Source organism: Acomys minous (assembly GCF_964271855.1).
Source record: "Acomys minous genome assembly, chromosome: 1".
NCBI lineage: Eukaryota > Metazoa > Chordata > Mammalia > Rodentia > Muridae > Acomys > Acomys minous.
The window spans coordinates 176,525,111-176,547,080 of NC_140483.1; the positions used below are offsets into that span (position 1 = coordinate 176,525,111).

The 21,970-nt window shown below is 42.0% G+C and overlaps 1 protein-coding gene across 6 annotated transcripts in view; it reads left to right on the forward strand.

Moving 5' to 3' along the window:
- The window catches only part of DENND4C (DENN domain containing 4C), a 104,691-nt gene that overhangs the window by 14,164 nt on the left and 68,557 nt on the right, over positions 1 to 21,970 (forward strand). For 5 of the 6 annotated variants that reach the window (XM_084794643.1, XM_084794644.1, XM_084794640.1 and 2 more), the window contains 4 exons: positions 1,230 to 1,306; positions 5,662 to 5,983; positions 16,841 to 17,093; positions 19,991 to 20,060. In XM_084794643.1, coding sequence (XP_084650769.1) covers positions 5,679 to 5,983; positions 16,841 to 17,093; positions 19,991 to 20,060 — 628 coding nt within the window. In that variant the 5' untranslated portion in view covers positions 1,230 to 1,306; positions 5,662 to 5,678. The remainder of the gene's footprint in view (positions 1 to 1,229; positions 1,307 to 5,661; positions 5,984 to 16,840; positions 17,094 to 19,990; positions 20,061 to 21,970) is intronic. The other variant, XM_084794642.1, reaches the window with a different exon arrangement.

Sequence of the window (21,970 nt, forward strand, 5' to 3'; positions counted from 1 at the left end):
TCATGGTAAAGAGAGTTAAATGTCTAATATTTGGGCATTTCAGAGGGTGAGGCAAAAGGATCAAAGGATTGCTGTGACTGAGTCCCAATCTTCCAATAAAACCAAAAAACTAAAACATATAAAATATAAGTACAGGAGTGGAGAGATGGCTCAGCAGTTAAGAGCACTCTCTGGGCGTGGTGGTGCACACCTTTAATCTCAGTAGAGGCAGGTAGGTGCATCTCTGTGAGTTAGAGGCCAGCCTGGTCTACAAAGAGGTGAAACTCTGTCTCGAAAAACTGAAAAAGGAAGGGGGGGGGGAAGAGGAGGAGGAGGAGGAGGACTGGCTGTTCTTTCAGAGGACTTAAATTCAGTTCCCAGTACCCACACCAGGCATCTCAACACAGCCTGTAACTACAGCTTCAGGGGAATCCAAATGTCTCAAGCCTTTCAGGGCCTTTTTACTCATGTGCACATACCCCTACACAGATACATATATTTTTAAATGATTTTTAATTCTTTATTTTTATGTGATGGATGATATGCGTGCATATACAGTTGTGCTCCATCCACATGCATGCCTTTGGAGGCCAGAAGAGGATGTCAGATCCCTTGGCAATGGAATTACCCACAGTTGTGAGCTATGTGTGCTGGGAATTGAACCCAGGTCCTCTGTAAGAGAGCCAGTGCTCTTAATCTCTGAGCCATCAGTCTAGCCCCCAAAACACATAATTTATAAATAAAAACAAGTCTTTGAAAAATAAGACAGGCAGAAGCAAGTAGATCTCCAAGAGTTCAAGGTCAGTTTGGTCTGCTAAGTTTGGTCTGCTAGCAAGTTCCATGCCAGCTAGGGCTGTATACTGAAACTCAAAAAACAACAGCCATAGAACCTTTTTAACTGCTCATCCTCTGACTCCCTCCCACTCCTCCCCCCCCCCTTTTATTGTTCTAGTTGGCGGGTAAACCTGGGGGACTGGGGCCTAAAAAGTGAGGCCGACTAAAGACTTGTGCAATAGCCAACTTTATTTAAAGCATTATTGCTAGACTGTGTCGAACAACACACTTATTATAGACCTTAGTTTAGGCTGTTTCCCTACTAGCTCTTATAACTTAATTAACCCCATCTATTCTAGTCCACGCTAGCCACATGGCCCGTTACCCCCCCCCCCCCTCTCTCTCTCTCTCTCTCTCAGTCCCAGCACGGTTCCTTCCTCCACATCTGACTGGCTAATCTCCCGATTCTTTTCCAGAGTTCCTATCTTTGCCTGGATTGCCGCCTATCCTCTTCCTGCTTAGCTATAGGCCACCAGCTAAAACCAATCAGAAGGTGAGTGTGTCCTCAACTCTGCCAGTACAGAAATTAGCATTTGAATAATACAAAGACAACTTCACACACTGTACAGGGAGATCATCCCGACAGAGCAGCAGGCAGTTTATATTCTGAGGGTTAAGAAGAATCAAATGAGTAAAGAGTTCAATCACAAAGGATAAGCTGCACAGGACAAAAACATATTTTTGCATAGAGGCATATGAATGACTACAACAGCTGAAGTAAACCCACTCCTATCCACTACACCTAGTAGGAGCACAGAAACACATTCCAGGAACAATTCTGAGTTTTGAAGAAACTAAGGTCACAAGACTCTTGTCTTGTTGTCTTGGAGTTTTCTCACAAGCATTCAGAATTCTCACGACTGTATTCTTCCAAATTAGTATGCCTTCTATTTTGTATCTTTTTTTTTTTTTTTTTAATTTTCCGAGACAGTGTTTCTCTGTGTAGACTTGGCTGTCCTGGACTCCCTTTGTAGACCAGGCTGGCCTATTATTTAATGCATGTATGTATATGCACCATGTATATGCCAGGTGTCAGCAGATGTCAGAAGAGGGTATCAGGTCCCCTGGAACTGGAAGATATACAAAATTCTGAGCCCCCACGTAGGTGCTGGGAACTAAACCTGCATCTTTTGCAAGAACAGTAAGTGCTCTTAAGCCCTGGACCATCGCTCCATCTGCTCCATACCTTGTCCGGCTGTCACAGTGCTACAGTGAACCGGACGTGTAGGTATCACCACAGGATAGCAGTTTTACTCCAGCTAGATAACTAGAAGTGGAACTTGGTTATTTAATATGTTTTTATGTGTTTTGGTATTGAATGCAAAATGTATGTGATTTGAGGAGCTGATAAAAATATACAATAAACTAGGTGTAGTGGCACACACCTTTAATCCCAGCACTTGGGAGGCGGAGGCAGGCAGATCTCTGTGAGTTCAAGGCCAGCCTGGTCTACAGGTGAGTCCAGGACGGCCAAGGCTGTTACACAGAGAAACCTTATCTCGAAAAACAAAAACACCAAACCAAACCAAACCAAAACAACAACAACAACAACAAAACCCCACATTAAACCAGGCTTGGTGGTGCATACCTGTAATTCCAGCATTCGGGGAGGCAGAGGCGGGTAGATTTCTGTGAGTTCAAGGCCAGCCCGGTCTACAAAGTAAGTCTAGAACAGCCAAGGCTACACAGAGAAGCCCTGCCATGTGAGGGAGGGGAGGACACAAAAGACCCCCTAAAACTCACAATAATTTAAAGAAATCCAATTATGCAAAATATTTGTCTTACAACAAATTGGAAATTAAAAATAGAAAGACCCATATGGTTAGAAATTAACTAATGCATTTTAAACCCAAGTGTCTGCTGAGCAGTGGCAGCACATGACTTTAATCCCAGCACTCAGAGGCAGAGGCAGGTGGATCTCTGAGTTCAAGGATAGCCTTGCCTACAGAGTGAGTTTCAGGACCAGCCAGGGTTGAAGAAAACAAACAAATAAACAAAAAGCAAAAACCAAGCAAACAAACAAACCAAAACCCAAGTGAGCCAGGAGTGGTGGCACACACCTTTAATCCTAGCATTCAGGGAGTCAGAGGCAGGCAAATCTCTGTGAGTTCAAGGCTAACCTGGTCTACAAAGTGAGTCCAGGACAGTTAAGGCCACACAGAGAATCCCTGTGTTGAAAAACCGAAGCAGGGGGAGAGACAAAATGTGGGTCAGTAAGGGGTTAAAAAAGCAATTTAGAAGACATTTGGAATAGTCCAGAAACAAAAATAAAACATAATAGAATTTAAAATGTACCTAAAACAGTAGAGAAATGGAGTATTTAATTATTAAATCACTCTACTAAAAAGTCTGTGCCTCCGTGCTCACCAAAGTGTTTGAAATGTGATCAAAACATATATGCATTTAAATGAAACTCATTTTGTGTATAATTAGTATGTGCTAGTAAAAAGAAAATAGAATAATAAAATAGATAAAATGTAGGACTCATACTTAAAATGTACAAATGCTAGAGGGGATAGGGGCTCAGGAACCCTCAGCCTTAACTGAAGAGCTATTGACAATTGATGGCTTCTGGCAGAGAGAGACTCATTTTTCTTTAAGGGTTGTGGCCCCCAGTAGGTTCACAACACTGCAGTGGATGGCCTCACATCTCTAAGTATGTTGGCAACACAAATTGGACTTGGTGTTGTTTTATTTCTGTAAAACAAAACAGAGCTGGGCGTGGTGGCGCACATCTTTAATCCTAGCACTCAGGAGGCCAATCGCTGTGAGTTTGAGGCCAGCCTGGTCTACAAAGTGAGTCTAGGACAGCCAAGGCTACAGAGAAACCTTGTCTCGAAAAACCAACTAAACAAAACAAAATACCAAATTGGAGCTAGAAAGGAAGGTCTGGGTAGATGTGGGAGTAGTCAAAGCATGAGGTGAGGTAAATATGATCAAAATACGTTGTATGATTATCTTACTTAGGGGTCTATTACTGTGAAAGACCTTGACCACAACAACTCTTATAAAGGAAAACATTTAATTGGGCTGTCTTACAGTTTCAGAGGTTTAGTCTGTTAAGCATCATGGTAGGAAAACATGTCAGCATCCAGGCAGACATGGTGTCAGAGAAGGAGCTGGGAGTTCCACACCTCTATCTGCAGGTAGCAGAAGGGACTGTGTGCCACATTTGGCATAGCTTGAGCATGGGAGACCTAAAAGCCAGCAGCCCCGACAGTGATGCACTTCCTCCAAGAAGGCCACATCTCCTAACAGTGCCACTCCCTATGGGCCAAGCATTCAAACACATGAGTCTATGGGGGCATACCTATTCAAACCACCACAGTGATATTCTGAAATAATGAAATCAAATATTATATTAAAAGACACAAGTCTATACACTTGGAAACACATTACCAAATCAAGATAGTGAAGATAACCATCAATATTCCAAAAATTCTCCTACCTCATTATTATCTCCAGATAGTGTCTTCTACAAATACAGCTTCTAAATTTTATTTATTATGTATTTTTGAGACAGGGTTTCTCTGTGTGGCCCTGGCTGTCCCGGAACTCCCTGTATATACCAGCCTGACCTTGAACTCAGAGATCCATCTGGCTCTGCCTCCCATGTGCTGGAATTAAAGCCAGAGGCCACCACGCCTGGGTGCTTTGCCTACATGAATGCCTTTGTACTATATTAATGTAGTGCCTTTGGAAGCCAGAACTGGGCATCAGGTCTTCTAGGACTTGAATTACAGATGGTTTTGAGCTACCATGTGGGTGCTGGGAACTGAACCCATGTTCTTTGGAAGAGCAGCCCATGCTCCAACCCTTGAGTCATCTCTCCAAACAGTTTCTTTTTTTTTTTTTTATTAATTTATTCATATTACATCTCAGTTGTTAGCCCATCCCTTGTATCTTCCCATTCCTCCCTTCCTCCCACTTCCCCCCTACTCCCCTCCCCTATGTCTGTGTCTGAGGGGGACCTCCTCCCCCTGTATATGCTCATAGGGTATCAAATCTCTCCTTGGTGACCTATTATCCTTCCTTTGAGTGCCACCAGGCATCTCCATCCACTCCAAACAGTTTCTAAAATTTATATGGGACCAGGCATGTTATTAATCTCAATCCTGGGGAAGCAGATACAGGTGGATCTCTGTGACTTTGAGGCTAGTCTGGTCTACATAGTGAGTTCTGCACCAGCCAGAGGTATGTAGTAGACCTTATCTTGAGATATAATAATAATAATAATAATAATAATAATAATAATAATAATAATAATAATAATAATAATAATAGAATCACATATGTATCCTTTCTGTCTGGTTGCTTTTACTCATAAAAATTTCATGCCATTTTATTATTCATCGATTGTATTACCTAGGTCAACAGCTCGTAAATCTTTACTGTATGTGTGTGCATGCCATTTGGTGAGTGTGGAGGTTGGAGGACAGCCTGCATGAGAGCTGATTCTCTCTTGTAGGCTTCAGGTATCAAGCTGAGGTCTTTAGGCTTTTGAAGCAGTTATTTCACCCTTTGAGCCATCTTGATGGCCCCTTTTTTCAGGTTTTGAAACAGGATCTCACTGTGTAGTGTTGACTTCAAACTCAAAATCCTGCTTTAGCCTTCCAAGTGCTGAGATGACAGCTACCACACACAGCTGATGGTGTTAAAACAGGAGCTATAGGTGCATGAAATGAATATAGTTGTGGAGCAAGTGTACTAGACCCTGTAGGTAAAAGCTAACAAGATGATAAAATCCTACAGAATGAAGTTTGATTACCAGTCTGGGAAGTGTGATAGTTGAATAATCCTAACTCAAGGATGTCTTTCCAACCATTGATACTGTTTCTTTTCTTTTAGGAAATAGAGCAGCAGTCATGATAGAAGACAAAGGACCAAGAGTGGCAGACTACTTTGTTGTGGCAGGACTCACTGATACATCCACTCTTTTGGATCAAGAAATAAATCGTATAGATAGTAAACCAACTGGCCCTAAGGCTCCAATCACTGATATTGCAGTTATTATCAAGTCGGCTGGGGAGACTGTGCCCGAAGGTTACACCTGTGTTGAGGCCACTCCCTCAGCACTGCAAGCAAACTTGAACTATGGAAGTCTGAAGAGCCCAGAGCTTTTCCTGTGCTACCGAAGAGGGAGAGATAAGCCGCCCCTTACAGATATTGGGTATGATCACTTTCTTCTGCTATGGGAAAGGGAATTAGATTTATTGAAAGATGAAAAAGGTACATAGTAGAAATGTGAAGTTTCTGATAGTTTTTTAATTTTTTTACTTAAAGGTTAAGTTCAAGGATTTATTGTATATCTATACGTCCTCTTAGATATGAGGAGCTGTGATAGAAGGCACTGTGCATGTAAGATAATACAAACATATGCTGTATGATAAATGATTATAACCCTGAGCACCTTTAAAAAAGGGTACTCCTTTTAAAATATTATATATTTGAGAGCTAAATGTGATGGCTCATGCCTGTATCCAGATACTTGGGGGGGTGGAGGCAAGAGTCATCCTTGTCTATATACCAGGTTCAAGGCCAGCCTGGGCTACATGAGATCCTGTGTCAAATATTGGGGCGGGGGAAGTCTTCTTCTCTGGCTCTTCCTTTCTAAGTTGGGGACTGGAGATAGGCCTGGTTTGCCTAACATATACAAGCTTCTGGCTTTACTTCCCAGCACTGCTTTTTTTTTTTTTTAAAGGGAGGCAGTGGTGGCATAGATTTTAATCTTAGTGCTCTTGAGGCAGAGGCAGGTGGTTCTCTGAGTTTGAGCCAGCCTGGTCTATAGAGTGAATTTCAGGACAGCCAGGGCTACAGAGAAACCCTGTCTTAAAAAACCAGAAAAAACAAAAAAAACAAAACAACATCCCACCCCCTAAAAGAAACCAAACAAAATCTGTTGTGGGGAGCGGGAGAGATGGCACTCACTGGCTGCTGTTCTAGAGGACCTGGCTTCAATTCCAACAACCCATGTGGCAGCTCACAACTGTCTTTAATTCAGTGGGATTTGAGACCCTCATATAAACATAAGTCTAAATAAATAAATCATTAAAAATATATCAATAGTTGTGAAGTATTTGGTTCATTGTCAGTTAAGATATCGTCTTTGTAACTGCTACAAAAAGTTTAATTTCAAAAATTTGTGTTGACTTTTTTTTTCTATGAAAACTGATGTTACCTTTATAATCTCCTGGTGATTTACCACGTGTGGATATTATATTGAAGTGTCATGTTTATTGTAACTACCCCTAGTAAAAACTGATGGTAGAGGTACCATAGAGGTATTCGCATGTGATCCTGGTGGGGTCAGGACTCAAGGCTGCTTTGGCTACACAACTACTTTAATGGATTACATGAGAGCCTGTCTCATAACCATACCCCCCCACCCCACCCCCCCACAAATTGTAGATAATGAGCTATTTGAGAACACACTGACAGGTATTTTTAGGTTCTGTTTGTTTGTTTATGCAGAACATGCAATTTTTTGTGTGCTTACATTAAGCTAGGCTGATGTATGTAAATGCTGTGCTCTCCAACTTCTGTTAGTTCATGAGCCTGCTTTATGCTTTGTTCTGCTGTATTTAAAATACAAGATAATGCCACTTGCAAATGTACATACTTTCACTTTCTTGTACAGTTTGTATAATTTTATTTTCTTGTTCAGTTTCTGTGGCTAGCACTTCTAATACAATGCTGAGCAGCAGTTGTCAAATTACTGTTTTGTCTTATTCCTTATGTTAACTGAAAAGTTTTTAGGTTAAAAACTTAGTTTTTGGTTTTTAACATTAAAAATATTAACTCACCAGGCATGATGGCGCATGCCTTTAGTCCCAGCACTCAGGAGGCAGAGGCAAATGGATTGAATGTGAGTTCAAGGCCAGCCTGGTCTACAAAGTGAGTCCTGGACAGCTAGGGATACACAGAGAAACCCTGTCTCAAAAAACAGACAAACAAACCATCTAAAAAAACCCAAAACCAAACCAAACCAAAAACTATAAAATTTCAGAAATGCCATATTTTTTACCTTTTTGTTTGCTTTTGTGACATTTTTACACTTGTGTATAATACACTTGGCACATTTGCCCCTACACTCCTTCCCTGATCCTGATGTTCTCTGCAAACGGTTCCCTTGGTCTTGTGCTTTTGTTCTGCTCTGTCCTGGTGTATTCAAGGGTATGAGAATGATGTGTTTGGTGTGTGCTCACACACTATAGTGTGCATATGGGGTCAGGGAACAACTTGAAGGAGTTGGTTCTCTTCCTCTTCCACCACGTAGGTTCCTGGCATCAAACTCAAGTTGTTAAGGTTGGCAGTAGGTACATTTACCTACGGAGCCTTCGCGCTGGCTCTCAAGATTCTTCTCACCTTCCACCCTCCAAAGTCAGGGTTGGCTGTCCTGGAACTTACTATGTAGGCCAGGCTGGCCTTGAACTCATAAAGATCGGCCTGTCTCTGACTCCTGAGTGCTGGGGTTCAAGGCCTGTGCTATTATGTCCGGTTTTCTTTCATTACTGTCTGCAAATAGGGATAATTTGACTCCTTCCTTCCTTATTTATATCCCTTTTATTTATTTATTTCTATTATATTGTTCTGGGTAGTATAGGTTGTACACTTAATTGTATTAAAGAGAAAAGGAGTTGACATTCATGCCCCTTGTCTGGTTTTATAGGAGATGCTTCCAGTGTTTTCCCAGTGTAATGTTGACTCTGGTTTTATTATATAAAGAGTACCTCTTATAATTTATCCTTAGATTTTGTTATTGTTTATTGTTTTGAGATAGGCTCTTACTATGTTGCCTTGTCTGGCCTGGACCTCACAAAGATGCACTTGCCTCTGCTACAGGAGTGCTGGAATTAAAGGCATGCATCGCCACACTCTGCTTCTTCAGGGCTTTTGTCATGAAGGGATGTTGAATTTGGGAAAAGGCCTTTAAAAATAATTCATTGTGATGATCATTTATTTGATTTTGTGCTTTATTTGATTTGCATATTTTGAACCTTTCGTGCATTCCTGTAATGAAATCAAGTTGTGGTTTGGTTTTTGTTTTATTTGTTTGTTTTTTCACAGACAGGGTTTCTCTGTGTAGCAATCGCTGTCCTGGAACTCACTGAGATATGCCTGTCTGTGCTGAATTCTGGGGTTAGTGGCCTATCTGTCAGTGTGTGTACATGTGTGCTTGCTCACGGGTTGCATTGATCCTGTGGTGTCAGACAGCTGTGAGAAGCTGGTCCTCTCCCTTCACCATGGATTCCAGGGAGCCAACCAATTTTATTCTAGCTCAGCCCGTGAAACTCACTCTGGCTCACACTGGCCACTTACAAGTGTTGTGATTAGCTGGGCAGTGGTGGCGCACACCTGTAATCCCAGCAGTCTGCATGGGAGGCAGAGGCAGTCAGATCGCTGTGAGTTCCAGGCCAGCCTGGTCTACAAAGCCAGTCCAGGACAGCCAAGGCTACACAAGAGAAACACTGCCTTGAAAAATCAAGAAAAAACCAATTTGAAGTGTTGTGATTACAGGTGTGCACTGCTACGTTTTTCTTGTTCTTGCTTTTCTAAGTTCTTAGAGTATACCTTTGAGAACTTTTTTTTTCTTTTTAAGGTGGCACTCATTTTAGCAATAAGTTGTGTTTTTATTTTCTTTTTTGAGACTGGGTATCATGTATCCCAGGACAGTTTCAAACTGGCTTTGTTGGGGGGAGGATGACCTTGAACTTCTAATCTCTTCTTGCCTTAATTTTCCCAGTATTGGAATTAAGACTTTTGCTACCACACCTGGTTTATGCAGCGGCAAACTAATGGTACATGCAAATGCTGTACCAGCTGAGCTACACCCTAGCCCATGTTTTCATTTGATTCTAGGAATTTTTTGGATTTGCCTCTCTGATTTCTTTAGTGACTCAGTAATTGTTAAAAATATTCAAAATATATTGTATGATAGCTTTGTGTTTGTAGTTTATATTACTATTGATTTCACTTCCTATTTATTTCATTTTTGGGGGGGGAGTATGGGATGAGGTGCTGGGGATTAAATCCAAAGCAGTGTACATGCTGGTCTCATGTATTCTAATACTGAGCTACATATATTAGCCCCTGTTCTTTTGAGACAGGGCCCTACTATGTAGCTCAGGCTGGTGTGGAACTTGCTATGCTGCCTATGCTGGCCTTGACCTGATCCTCCTGCTTTGACCTCCTGAATGCTGGGATTACTGCCAGCCTGTTAGTATTCATTTCTCACATTTCCCCCCTTTTTCTAGTACAGTCTGATGAAATATAAGAAGTTATTTCAATTTTTGTATTGTTAATACTTGCTAAAAATAAATCAGATGTGGTTGTGCACACCTGTAATCCCAACATTTGGGAGGCAGAAGCAGGTGGATCTCTGTGCGTTTGAGTCTAGCCTGGTCTATATTGTGAGTTACAAGATAGCCAGAGCTACATAATAGAGTGACTCTGACACATATACACACATACATTCAGATACAGAGACACGCACACTCATTTGCTGTGTGGTGTAAATGTGCTCTGTATTGGCAAGGTTTTCATGGGATGCTGAGATGAATATTATACAACATGTTGGATAATATTCAACTAAATTTTTAATTTGATTTATGGTACAGTTTAAATCTGATGCTTGTGTGTGCGGCGGGTGCAGGGTCTGAGGGTTTCAAAAGATGAGGTCCTCAGTGCATTCAGAAGAGGATGATTGTGATCCAGAGCTACACAGAAATGTTCACCTCCGAGAGCGGCCTGATTGGGAAGAAACACTTAGTGCAATGTATTAGAAATACCCAAGCCGAGAGCATCCAAGATGGTGTCGATTGCACACTGTATCTGATCTACAGAACAGCAGTGACTGCACAGCCACCACAGGACCATACTGAGAGTTCAGTGCCAAGAGCTGGATCGTGCAGAAGTGGATAGGGGCAGCACCGAGGCAGGGGCCCATGGCAGATGGAGCAGGCGATGGAACCTGAGACTCCGGAGTGGGGGGGGAGGGAGTGAATGCACAGAACAACAAGTTCCCGGGGACAAGAAGCTGGGCTGGGCTAACATCAATGGTTTCTGCGAGCTGTTCAGCGAAGACTTTGAGGGGCCACAAGATCCAGTACCTGCAGGAGTAGGAGGCCATCCAGGCCTTGACAGCCAGCAACAATCTGGCTAATTGAATGGGAGCAGGAGAGCTGGCCCTGAGGACATGGGAGCAGGTGAGCCAGCCCTGGGGACATGGGAGCCTGAGAATTTGCCCTGCCTTGAGGACACAGGAGCTGGAGAGCTGTCCCTGCCCCGAGGACATGGGAGTGGGTGAGCCGGCCCTGCCCTGAGAGTGGGACCTACCCTAAGGACATGGGAGCAGGAAAGCCGTCCCTGCCTTGATGACAGGGGAGCAGGAGAGCAGGCCCTGCCCTGAGGACAAAGGGAGTGGGACCTGATCCAGGCCTCTGAGTGTACCACACCCCAATATCCACCCCATGTATGACCTGCTGGAACACATGAAGGGGCCGGACCTGCAGATTCAAAGATTAAGAATCTCCTTGACACACAGCAACAACAGGATATCCGACAGCAGTCCCATTGAGGATCTAGTAATGATAGTGTAGGCCTCAAAACAGATCCATGACTTGAGGCAATGAACATTTGAAAGTAAACATATATTGACAAAAAGCTATACTACATGATACACTATAGTTAAAATAATCTGATGCTTGCTGCTTTGATGTGTCTATTGATGAGAGTACAATATTACAGTACCCCCTATTATTATTTCTGGACTTACCTGTCTCTTTCTGTTTAGTAGTTTGTTTTTTAATGAAATTGGGTATTTATAATGATTCTATTTATTCATTCATTTTTGTTTATCTGTGTGGAATTGTCTGTTTCTTCGGTACTTGTGTGCTCCTCCTTACATTATGGAGAACAGAAGAGGGTATCGCTTTCCTCTTGTTACTTTGAAAACTAGAGTCTCTCCCTGTACCTGGAGCTTGTATTTTCTCTGCTTCACTAGAAGCCAGGAAGTCATGGTGATCCTCCTGTTTCTGCCCATCTCCGAGGTGTGTGAGGGATGCTGGCCTCTTACATGGGTGCTGGGATATGAACTCTAGTCCTAAGGATTGTACAGGACGCACTCTTGGCTGCTGCCTTCTCTCCAGCCCCAGCTCTGTAATTGTTAGATCTTGGTAGATTGTCCCTTCTGATCATATGTAAGAACTTGATCTTTCTGAGTGATTTTGGCTTGTAGTCTGCCCTGTCAGGTAGGAGTACAGGCACTTCTGTTTCTCTTTTCTTAGAGCATTGCTTTATATCATCTCACTCTCCATCTGTGTGGTTTTGAGTGTCTAGCATGCAACAAACAGTTGAATCTTATTTTTAATCCAGACAGTCTTCATATTTTAGTTGGAGAGTTAAGACTGTATTTTGAGTCTGTAATGAGAGCCATGTGCCAATTTTCCTTTCTTTAACTTAGAAGTATATATGCTGTTATACTGGGTTAATATTTATGCATTTAAAAAAAGTATTATTAGCCTGGTGTGATAGGGCACATCTTTAATCACAGCACTTGGGAGACAGAGGCAGATGGATCTACAAAGGGAGTCCAGGACAGCCAAGGCTACGCAGAGAAACCTTGTCTTGAAAAATAACAACAAAAACAACAACAACAAAGCATTATTATCTATTTTATTAATTCTTAGGTTGTTTTTTCTTTTCTTTTTTCTTTTTTTTTTTTTTCTGGTGTTAATGTCTTATGCAATGCTAGTCGTGAATTGCTTTAGTCTACAGAAGTGTAATTCCAGTCTCAGGAGATATGACGCCTTCTCATCTCCATGGGTACTGCATGTATGTGTTGCACAGACATACATGTGGGCAGAACACTCATACAGGTAAAATAAAAATATTTTTAAATTTTATTTTGTGTGTGTGTGGGGCGTGGGTTGAGACATAGTTTCTCTGTGTAGCCCTGCTTGAACTGGGATTTACTTTATAGACCAGGATTGTCTCACAGAACTCAGAGATGCTTGCCTCTGCCTCCTAAGTGCTCAGATTAAAGGCGTGTGCCACTGTGCCCGATTTAAATAAATATTTTTTTAAAAGAGAGGTAAGAGAAAAGACAAAGTTACACTTTACTGAATAAGTTTTTAAAAAATGGCAGACTTAAGGCCCAACCCTACATGGTTATACTTCTGCATATTAATTTTAATTTTAATTAATTAATTTTTTTCTTTTCTTTTCTTTCTTTCTTTTTTTGGCAGGGTTTCTCTGTGTAGCCTTGGCTTGTTCTGGAACTCATGCTGTAGACCAGGCTGACCTTGAACTCTGTCTCCCAACTGCTAGGATTCAATATTTGTGCCACTACCGCCTGACCTGTTATTTTTAAATTTTTAAATTGAAGGTTTATCTTTTTAATTCACGTGTGGCGTGTGTGTGACATGTGCATGCAGATGCCTGAGGGGGCCAGAAGAGGGTGTTGGAAACCCTAGAGCTGAGGTTTCAGGGGGGCGTGACCTGGCATGCGTCCCGGGAAGCTAACTTGTAGCAGTATGTGTAGTAATATGTGTAGTAATATGTGTAGCAATATGTGCCGCCACCCTCTGAGCTGCCTCTCCAGCACCTCATTGTGTTGCTCACTCAGTTGCTGATACAGCCTTGGTTTACATTTCAAGGCCTTTATCGTCTTAGTTTTTGGTGGCTCTAAGTAGGAATGCCCCCCATAGACTCGGCCCATAGGGAGTAGCGCTGTTAGGAGGCGTGTCCTTGTGGGAGTAGGTGTGGCCTTGTTGGAGGATGTGTCAGTCTCCTGCTGCTTTTGGATCAGATGTAGGACTCAGCTCCTTCTCCAGCACCGTGTCTGCCGGACGCTGCCATGATAACGAACTAAAACCTCTGCACTGTAAGCAGCACCAGTTCATTGCTGTCCTTTACAAGAGTTGCCATGGCCATGGTGTCTCTTCACAGCAGTAAAATCCTAACTAAGACTGTGTTAATATTTGGTTGGCCTTTTAAGAGCTTTTTTTGTGGATAAAGTTGACTTATTACTCACGCATTTGCTCAGTGGCTTTTTAGAGTATAGTTAGAGACTTGTGCAACTGTCCATGTAATCCATTTTAGAACATTTCTGTCTCCCCCAAACCCCTGCACCTCAGTGGCAGACACTTCCTGCTCCGCTTTAATCCTAGGAACCCACCATTCTGCCTTCTGCCTCTGAACGTTGGCCTCTTCTGGACATGTCGTATAGATGTGGTCATGCCATGCATATTTTTTTGTAACTGGCTTCCTTCACTTTACAAGGGTGGGCTTTTCCATATATTTCATCTGTGGTTGTTGGACAATATTCTCTTATGGACTTTGATACTTTGTTTGTCTTCATTAGTTAGTAGGCATTTGGTTTTTTCCCTTGGCATTCTGGCTGTTTTAAGGATTTTAGAAGCAGTTATGTTTTCATTTGTCTTGTTTATTTACCTGGAGTAGACTGCTTGCTTTTATGGAAGTTTTTGAAGACCCATCAAACTGTTTTCTAAATCAGGTACTTTTCATCAGTAGTGTATGAGGATTCATTTTTCATATATTCTCACCAGTGCTTATCTTTAAAAAAAATATATCTCTGGGGCTGGAGAAATGGCTCAGTGGTTAAGAGCACTGATTTCTCTTCCAGAGGACCCGGGTTCAATCCCCAGTATCACATGGCAGCTCACAACTGTCTGTAACACCAGTTTAAGAGGACTTGAAACTCACATCAATGCACATGAAATAAAATTTTAAAAATGTATCTCTGCATATTCCCCTGTATACATACGTGTGTATGTGTGTGCATGCATGCATGTATGTCTGTGTGTGTGCATGTATGTGCAGATGCTCTCGGGTCAGGATAAGGGAATCAGCTTTAGAGGTAGAATGATAGTGGTTATTAGCTACCTCTGTGCTCTTGCCTGCTGAGCCATCTCTCCAGCCCCCTTATTTGTCTTTTTGTTTTGTTTTGTTTTGAGACAGACTTTCTCTATTCCTGTATAGTACGTGCCTGTCCTGGAACGTACTATGTAGATCAGGCTGGCCTCAGGTTTACAAAGGTCCGCCTGCCCTGCCTCCTGTCGTGCCACCACACCCAGCCCCTTATCTTTCTGATGATGTCTTCACTGAGTATGAAGTGATAGCTCATGGTTTGGTTTGTGCTCGTGTTGTCTGACATACTCAGCAGCTCCCCTGTACTTTTGGCTGTTTGCATGTCTTCTTTGAATGTTTTGCACAGTCTTTTGCTTACTTCTAAAAAATAGGGACATTTCCTTTAAAGCATCCTTTTTTTTTTAATGGCTTTTCAAGACAGGGTCTCTCTGTGTAGCCTTGGCTGTCCTAGACTCGCTTTGTAGACTGGAATGACCCCAAACTCATAGCAGTCCACCTGCTTCTGCCTCCCGAGTGCCTGGCCCATGCATTCTTTTTAAGACAGTACTTACTTGGTTTGAAGACATGGCCTAGCTGCACAGTCCAGTGTTGTCAAGAGCTTTAAGTCCCACTCAGCATCCCAAGTCCTGGCAAAAACCAGTTTAGTTTAAAACGTTTTTAACTTTATACAGAAACTGCAGAGATAACGGAGTTCTCATATATCCGTCATCTATCATTGTGTCCTTTTGTTTATTTATCTTTGAAATTTTTACTTTTTTTATTTTTTTATGTGTGTGGGTGTTTTGTGTCATGTATGTCTGTGCACCACGTATGTGCTTGGTGCCCTTGGAGGCCAGAAGAGGCCATCAGATCCCACAGAACTAGAGTTAACAGATGGTTGAGATCCACCATGGGGATGATGGGAATCCAATCTGAGTCTGCTGAGAGATGCAGTGCTCTTAACCACCGAGCCATCTGTCCAGCCCCGTCTACGTATTCTTTTAAGATAGGGTTTCACTGTGTAGCTCTGATTGACCTGGAGCTCATATGTAGAGATCCTACTTGCCTCTGCCCCCGAGTGCTGGCATTAAAGGTGTGCACCACCACATCTGGCATTAAAGGTATGCACCACCACATCTGGCCCCCTTTATTTTCCCAAAGCAGTCTAATTATGTACCCAGGTGGCCTCAACCCCATAAATGCTGGGACTACAAGTGTGTGCCACCATCTCCTGTTGTGTGTTCATTTTAAAATTGTGTTATTTTATATGATTTGCAGATTTGTTCACATTTTGTGTAATTTTTTTACTTACTGTTTTTGAAATTACTAATTTTGAAATTAAAAACACATAGTGTGTGTGCAAATGTGTGTGTGAGTGTATGGGTAAATGTGGCGTTCAGCCTACGGTAGTCATTTCTGTTTCTGCCATGTGGATCTCAGTGATCAGAGCTGAGGTTGGGCTTGGCAGTAAGTGCCCTTACCCACTGAGCCACTTCTCAAGCCAGAATGTTTCGGTTTTGTGAGACAGTATTTCACTTTGTTGCCCAGGCTGAGCTGGGATTTGCTGTGTGTCAGGGTCATGCCTCAATACTTGGCATGTTTTGCTGACTTGGTGCTGTCCTTTGTGGAATGGGTGCATTTGTTGTTGTTTCCGTTCTCCCTGTCTGGCCTGGAACTTGTTGTATAGACCAGGCTGACTTTGAACTAACAGGTCATCCATCCTGCCTCTGTCTCCCAACGATGCGCCTGCCTCTGCCTCCCAAGTGCTGGGATTAAAGGCGTGCGCCACCACGCCTGGCTGGTCTAAGGATTTTTAAAGATAAAAGTTTGGCAGGAATTGAGAAGGATACTTTCCGGAAACCACCTTAATATGCCATAGAACTTTTAGAGCCTGACCTGAAGATATCTGTAGTATTCCCACTTCTTATGTTTCTTTTAATAAAAATCGAATTGTTCAATCTAATTTTTGCTTTTTAAATCATGTGTTAGCTTTTGAAAAATAATTCAGAGATCTATACGTCCCAAATAATAATTTGAGTTTTGATTTCTGGTTAAAGTTTGGAGAACAACAAGAATGGCTAAAGTTTTGTTCACTCATTTCAGGAAGAAAAGAGCACTAACCTTCAATCCCTTTCTCTTCTTTCCTCCTGCCATGCAGAGTGCTTTATGAAGGGAAGGAGCGACTTATTCCAGGATGCGAAGTGATCCAAGCCACGCCCTACGGTCGCTGTGCCAACGTCAACAATAGTTCAACGACTTCTCAAAGAATCTTCATCACCTATCGAAGGGCCCCTCCAGTGCGGTCCCAGAGTTCCTTAGCCGTAACTGATATCTGTGTTATTATAACCAGTAAAGGAGAAACCCCTCCTCATACTTTCTGCAAAGTTGATAAAAACCTAAACTCTGGCATGGTAAGAACAAAGTTGCTTCCTTTTCAAACTTCTGTTTGGAAATAAGCCAAAAGGTTAATATTATCTCTATAGTTTATTTTTATATTTTTATGATTATAATACATATGTATAGTGTGTGTGTGTGTGGTTTTTCAAGACAAGGCTTTCCTGTGTAGCCTTCGCTATCCTAGACTTGCTTCGTAGACCAGGCTAGCCTCAAACTCAGAGATCCACCTGCCTCTGCCTCCTGAGTGCTGGGATTACAGGTGTACACTGCTGTGCCTGGCTTCTAGTTTATATTTTTATTTCCTCATTTTTTTCTTTTATTTTTATTAATTTATTCTTGTTACATCTCAATGGTTATCCCATCCCTTGTATCCTCCCATTCTTCCCTCCCTCCCATTTTCCCCTTATTCCCCTCCCTTATGACTGTTCCTGAGGGGGATTACCTCCCCCTGTATATGCTCATAGGGTATCAAGTCTCTTCTCGGTAACCTGCTGTCCTTCCTCTGAGTGCCACCAGGTCTCCCCTCCAGGGGACATGGTCAAATGTGAGGCACCAGAGTATGTCTCATTTTTTTTTTTTTTTATTTAAAAGGCTTGTGGATCAGGAATCAAGCCAGAGCCTTATATATGCTAGACTAGCTCTGTTATCATGGAGTACTATCTATGTCTTTCTAATGTGCATAAATTATAATTTTTAAGATTCTCATGACACTGAAAACGTGTAATTTAAGGTTGGGATTTTATGTATGTCTACTTATGTTAATATTGTCTGTTACATCAATGTTGAGATTTATTAACTTTTGGGTTTCTTTTTTTTTTTAAGATTTTTATATTTTTTGTTTGTTTGTTTTCTGAGACAGGGTTTCTCTATGTTATCTTGGCTGTCCTGGACTTGCTTTGTAGACCAGGCTGGCCTCAGTGATCCACAACCTCTGCCCCCCTACCCTCGCGTGCTGGCATTAAAGGCTTGTGCTGCCACACCCAGCTTAAAGCTTTTTATTTATTCATTATGTATAGTGTTCTGCCTGCAAGTACACCTGCAGGCCAGAAGAGGGCATCAGATCGCATTATAGATGGTTGAGCCACCATGTAGTTGCTGGGAAATAGAACTCAGGACCTGGAAGAGCAGTCAGTGCTCTTAACATCTGAGCCATCTCTCCAGCCCCAACTTTTGGCGTGTGGTTTTATATGTTTTCTTTGGCCAGGGCTGGTCAAACTCAGACATGACTATAATCCCAGCACTCAGGTATGGGCAGAAGAGTCAGAAATTCAAAGCCAACCTCGGGGGAATAGGGCATTCTCAGGCCAATCTGGGCTGCAGAATGAGACCTGCCTCAAATAAGCACACAGAATTGCGAAGGAAGGAACTGGGTGTACACATTTGATTTATAGTTTTATGAATTAACAGTTATCATTGGGTCAGGTTTATTGTGAAGATAGGCAGAGATACATCCACCCATAACTATTAGTAGAGATGATAACCTCAGAACCCCAGGGAACCCAGTCTTTCCTACTTTGGGCTCTAGTGTTCTTTTTTCTTTGTGTGGCTTCTTTCAAGGACTAGTAATCTCTGAGTGATTATAAAACCATAAGCTTTTTAAAAATTACATTTTGGCTAGGTGGTAGCGGCGCACGCCTTTAATCCCAGCACTCGGGAGGCAGAGGCAGGCAGATCACTGTGAGTTCGAGGCCAGCCTGGTGTACTAAGCACGTCCAAGACAGCCAAGGCTACACAGAGAAACTCTGTCTCAGAAAAAAAAAATTACATTTTACTTTGTGTGTGTATCACCATGCACATGTTCACCTGAAGGACAGAAGATCTCTTCTGAGAGTCGAGTCTCTTTGCAACATGTGGATCCTGAAGATTGAACTCAGGCTGTCAGGCTTAACGATGAAGACCTTTGCCTGTTGAGTCATCAGCCTGCTGGTCTCATCAACTCTTAAACGTTTTGAAACTGTCTTAAACAAAACAAAACAAAAAACCCAAGAAAACAAAAACCCGACTTGTTTCTTTTTGCTTAAGGTTGTCAGCCATATTTTTACCTTATTCCTTTGGGTGCTGGAATGGAACTCTACCACAGAGCTATGTTCCTACCCTTATAACCATAGGCTTTTTTCCCCCTGTGGGGTGGGGAGGATTGTTTGTTTTGTTTTGTTTGAGACAGGGATTCTCTGTGTAGCCTTGGCTGTCCTGGACTCACTTTGTTGACCAGGCTGGCCTCAAACTCACAGAGGTCTGCCTGCCTTTGCCTTCCTGAGTGCTGGGATTACAGGCGTGCACCACCAAGCCTGGCCTATAACCATAGGTTTTAACTTAAAATACTTATTAGTGTTGTCGTTGTTGAGATGGGGTTTCATGTGTCCGTCCCAGGTTGGTCTGGAAGTGGATATGTAGGTAAGGAAGACCTTGAATTCCCAGTCTCCTTTCTACCTCCCAGTGCCAAGATAACAGATTTGCACCACCAAGCCCAGCTTTATGTGGCACGGAGGGTCAAACCCAGGATTTCATGCATATTAGGCAGGGATGATTAACTAAAACAACCAGTTTTTTTTCCCTCTTTGAGACAGGGTTTCTTTGTGTCATCCTGACTGCCCTGGAGCTCTCTGTAGACCAGACCAGCCTCATACTCATAGAAATCCTCCTGCCTCTGCCTCCAAGTGCTGGGATTAAAGGCGTGCAGCACCACTGCTTGGCTACAAGTCTTTCTGTTTGTTTTGTAACTCGGGTTGGCCTCAGGCCCACCACCTCCTGTGGCTCTGTCCTGACCGCAGGCAGGTGCTACCACTCCTGGCCAACTGAGTTTTAAATGACTTGTCTAGATGGATAATCAGAATCTTAGATGACGTTCATCATCATCATCGGTTCTGCCTGTTCACTTTTATTATTTGAAAACTCAATTTATCTTTTACAGTGGGGTTCCAGTGTGTTTCTGTGTTACAAGAAGTCTGTGCCTGCTTCAAATGCAATAGCGTATAAGGCTGGTAAGTGAGTTGAAGATCTGTCCCCACTGGACAAACTGGTGAATGCTAACACTGGGCTGCCTAGAGGAGACTAAGTATGTTCCCTTATGTGCTTTGTAGAATCAATTTATTTGTTAATTATCTATAATTTTAACATGCAAAGGCTGAAGGTTTCTTAAATATGTGCTGTAAGATTTACTAATACCACCGTCTGTGTGTTGTTAGATTTAGACTTTTGTCTAAGCAAGCATATGAGGCATAAACCGCCAAGCTTTTGGTCTACACTAATAGATTTAATAATTTAATGGAAATTGCTTGTTCTTTGATCTTTGTGTTTGGGCAATCATAAAGGTATCAAACTGCATCTTTACTTCTTACGTTTCCTTCTCTTATCTTTGTGTGTCTGATTTGAACCACATGTTACCTGCCATGAAAGGTGGACTTGCTTCCTTTCTCTCTTGTGCAAAGAATCAGCTATGTGGAGGAGAGGAGGGCCTGAGAAACTTTTCTGCCAGGAAGTGTTTGGGAAATCTATCGCCACATTGTAACTGCACACTAAGGTGCCAAGGGCTGTAAAGATTTAAGTGTGACTTCTCCATCTCACTGCTATGGTGGGATAAAGTCTGAAAATACAGGTACGCTCCAGTTGTAAACAGCAGATACAAACACACTGGAATGCTTTGTGGAAAGAGGCAATGTCAGTTACGTTTTGCTTATGCAGTTTTTGAGATGAAATTTTATTTTAGAGAATTAGGCAAATCCATATCTGAAAACTCTTGATTGTCCTCATAAAATCTTTCATACTAATGACTTAAACCATTTACTTTATATAAAACCAAAAGCAACAACTAATAGGAAATTCAGAATCATTCTAGAATATATACTGCTGTAATGTGTCTATCATATATGATACCTTGAAGTCTTTTCTTTGAAAGGGAAATGGTATCAAAGACAGTACACAAACCTAAAACATTTACAGAAAGGTTGCAAAAGTATTTAGGATCTGATTTTTAGATACTTATTATGAGACACATATTTTGGAATACAGAGTTTTGAAGACTGAACTTGACTAAAAATTCCTTTCAAGTTTTCAGCCTAGAAGTGGGCTGTATGCATGTTGGTGGTATTAGATGCTAATTAATTGATGGTGTGCAGCTCCTTGTTCTAAAGGGCTCTGCTAGGTTCCCAGTGCCCCTTTCTGCCCCTCCTTCCTGCGTCTCACAGACTCTACTCCATTTTGGCCTTATGCTGAGTGCCTTTTACACTGTAGTTTTCAGCACTGCGGCAAGGTCACTCCTCTTGTCTTGTTTTTTTTTTTTTTTTTAAAAGACAGGGTTTCTCTCTGTATCCTTGGCTGTTCTGGAATTCACTCTGTAGACCAGACTGGCCTAGAACACAGAGCTCTGCCTGCCTCTGCCTCCCAAGTGCTGGGATTAAAGGTGGCCTTGCTTTTTTGTTTTGTTTTGTTTTGTTTTGTTTTGTTTTGTTTTTTTGAGACAGGGTTTCTCTGTGTAGCCTTGGCTATCCTGGAAATCACTCTGTAGACCAGGCTGGCCTCAAACTCACAGCGATCCACCTGCCTCTGCCTCCTGAGTGCTGGGATTAAAGGCGTGAGCCACTAACAACCAGCTGCATTTTTAAAATATCTATCCCTTCTCTGGATTTTTTTTTCACCAAAGATTAACTGAAGTAATTAATACATTTTCCTTCATCTTTCTTACCATTCTTCAGAAGATGTTGACATATTTAGATAAAAAAATGGGTTGATTGGTGATTAAATTGGCTGAATTCAGTGTTCCTTAGTATTCTTTTTTGTTGTTTGTTTTTTGGTTTTGGAGACAGGGTTTATTTATGTAACAGAGCTCTGGCTGTCCTAGATTATTAATACATTTTCATGTTGTAATTAACTAAAAGTTCAGGGATAACATATA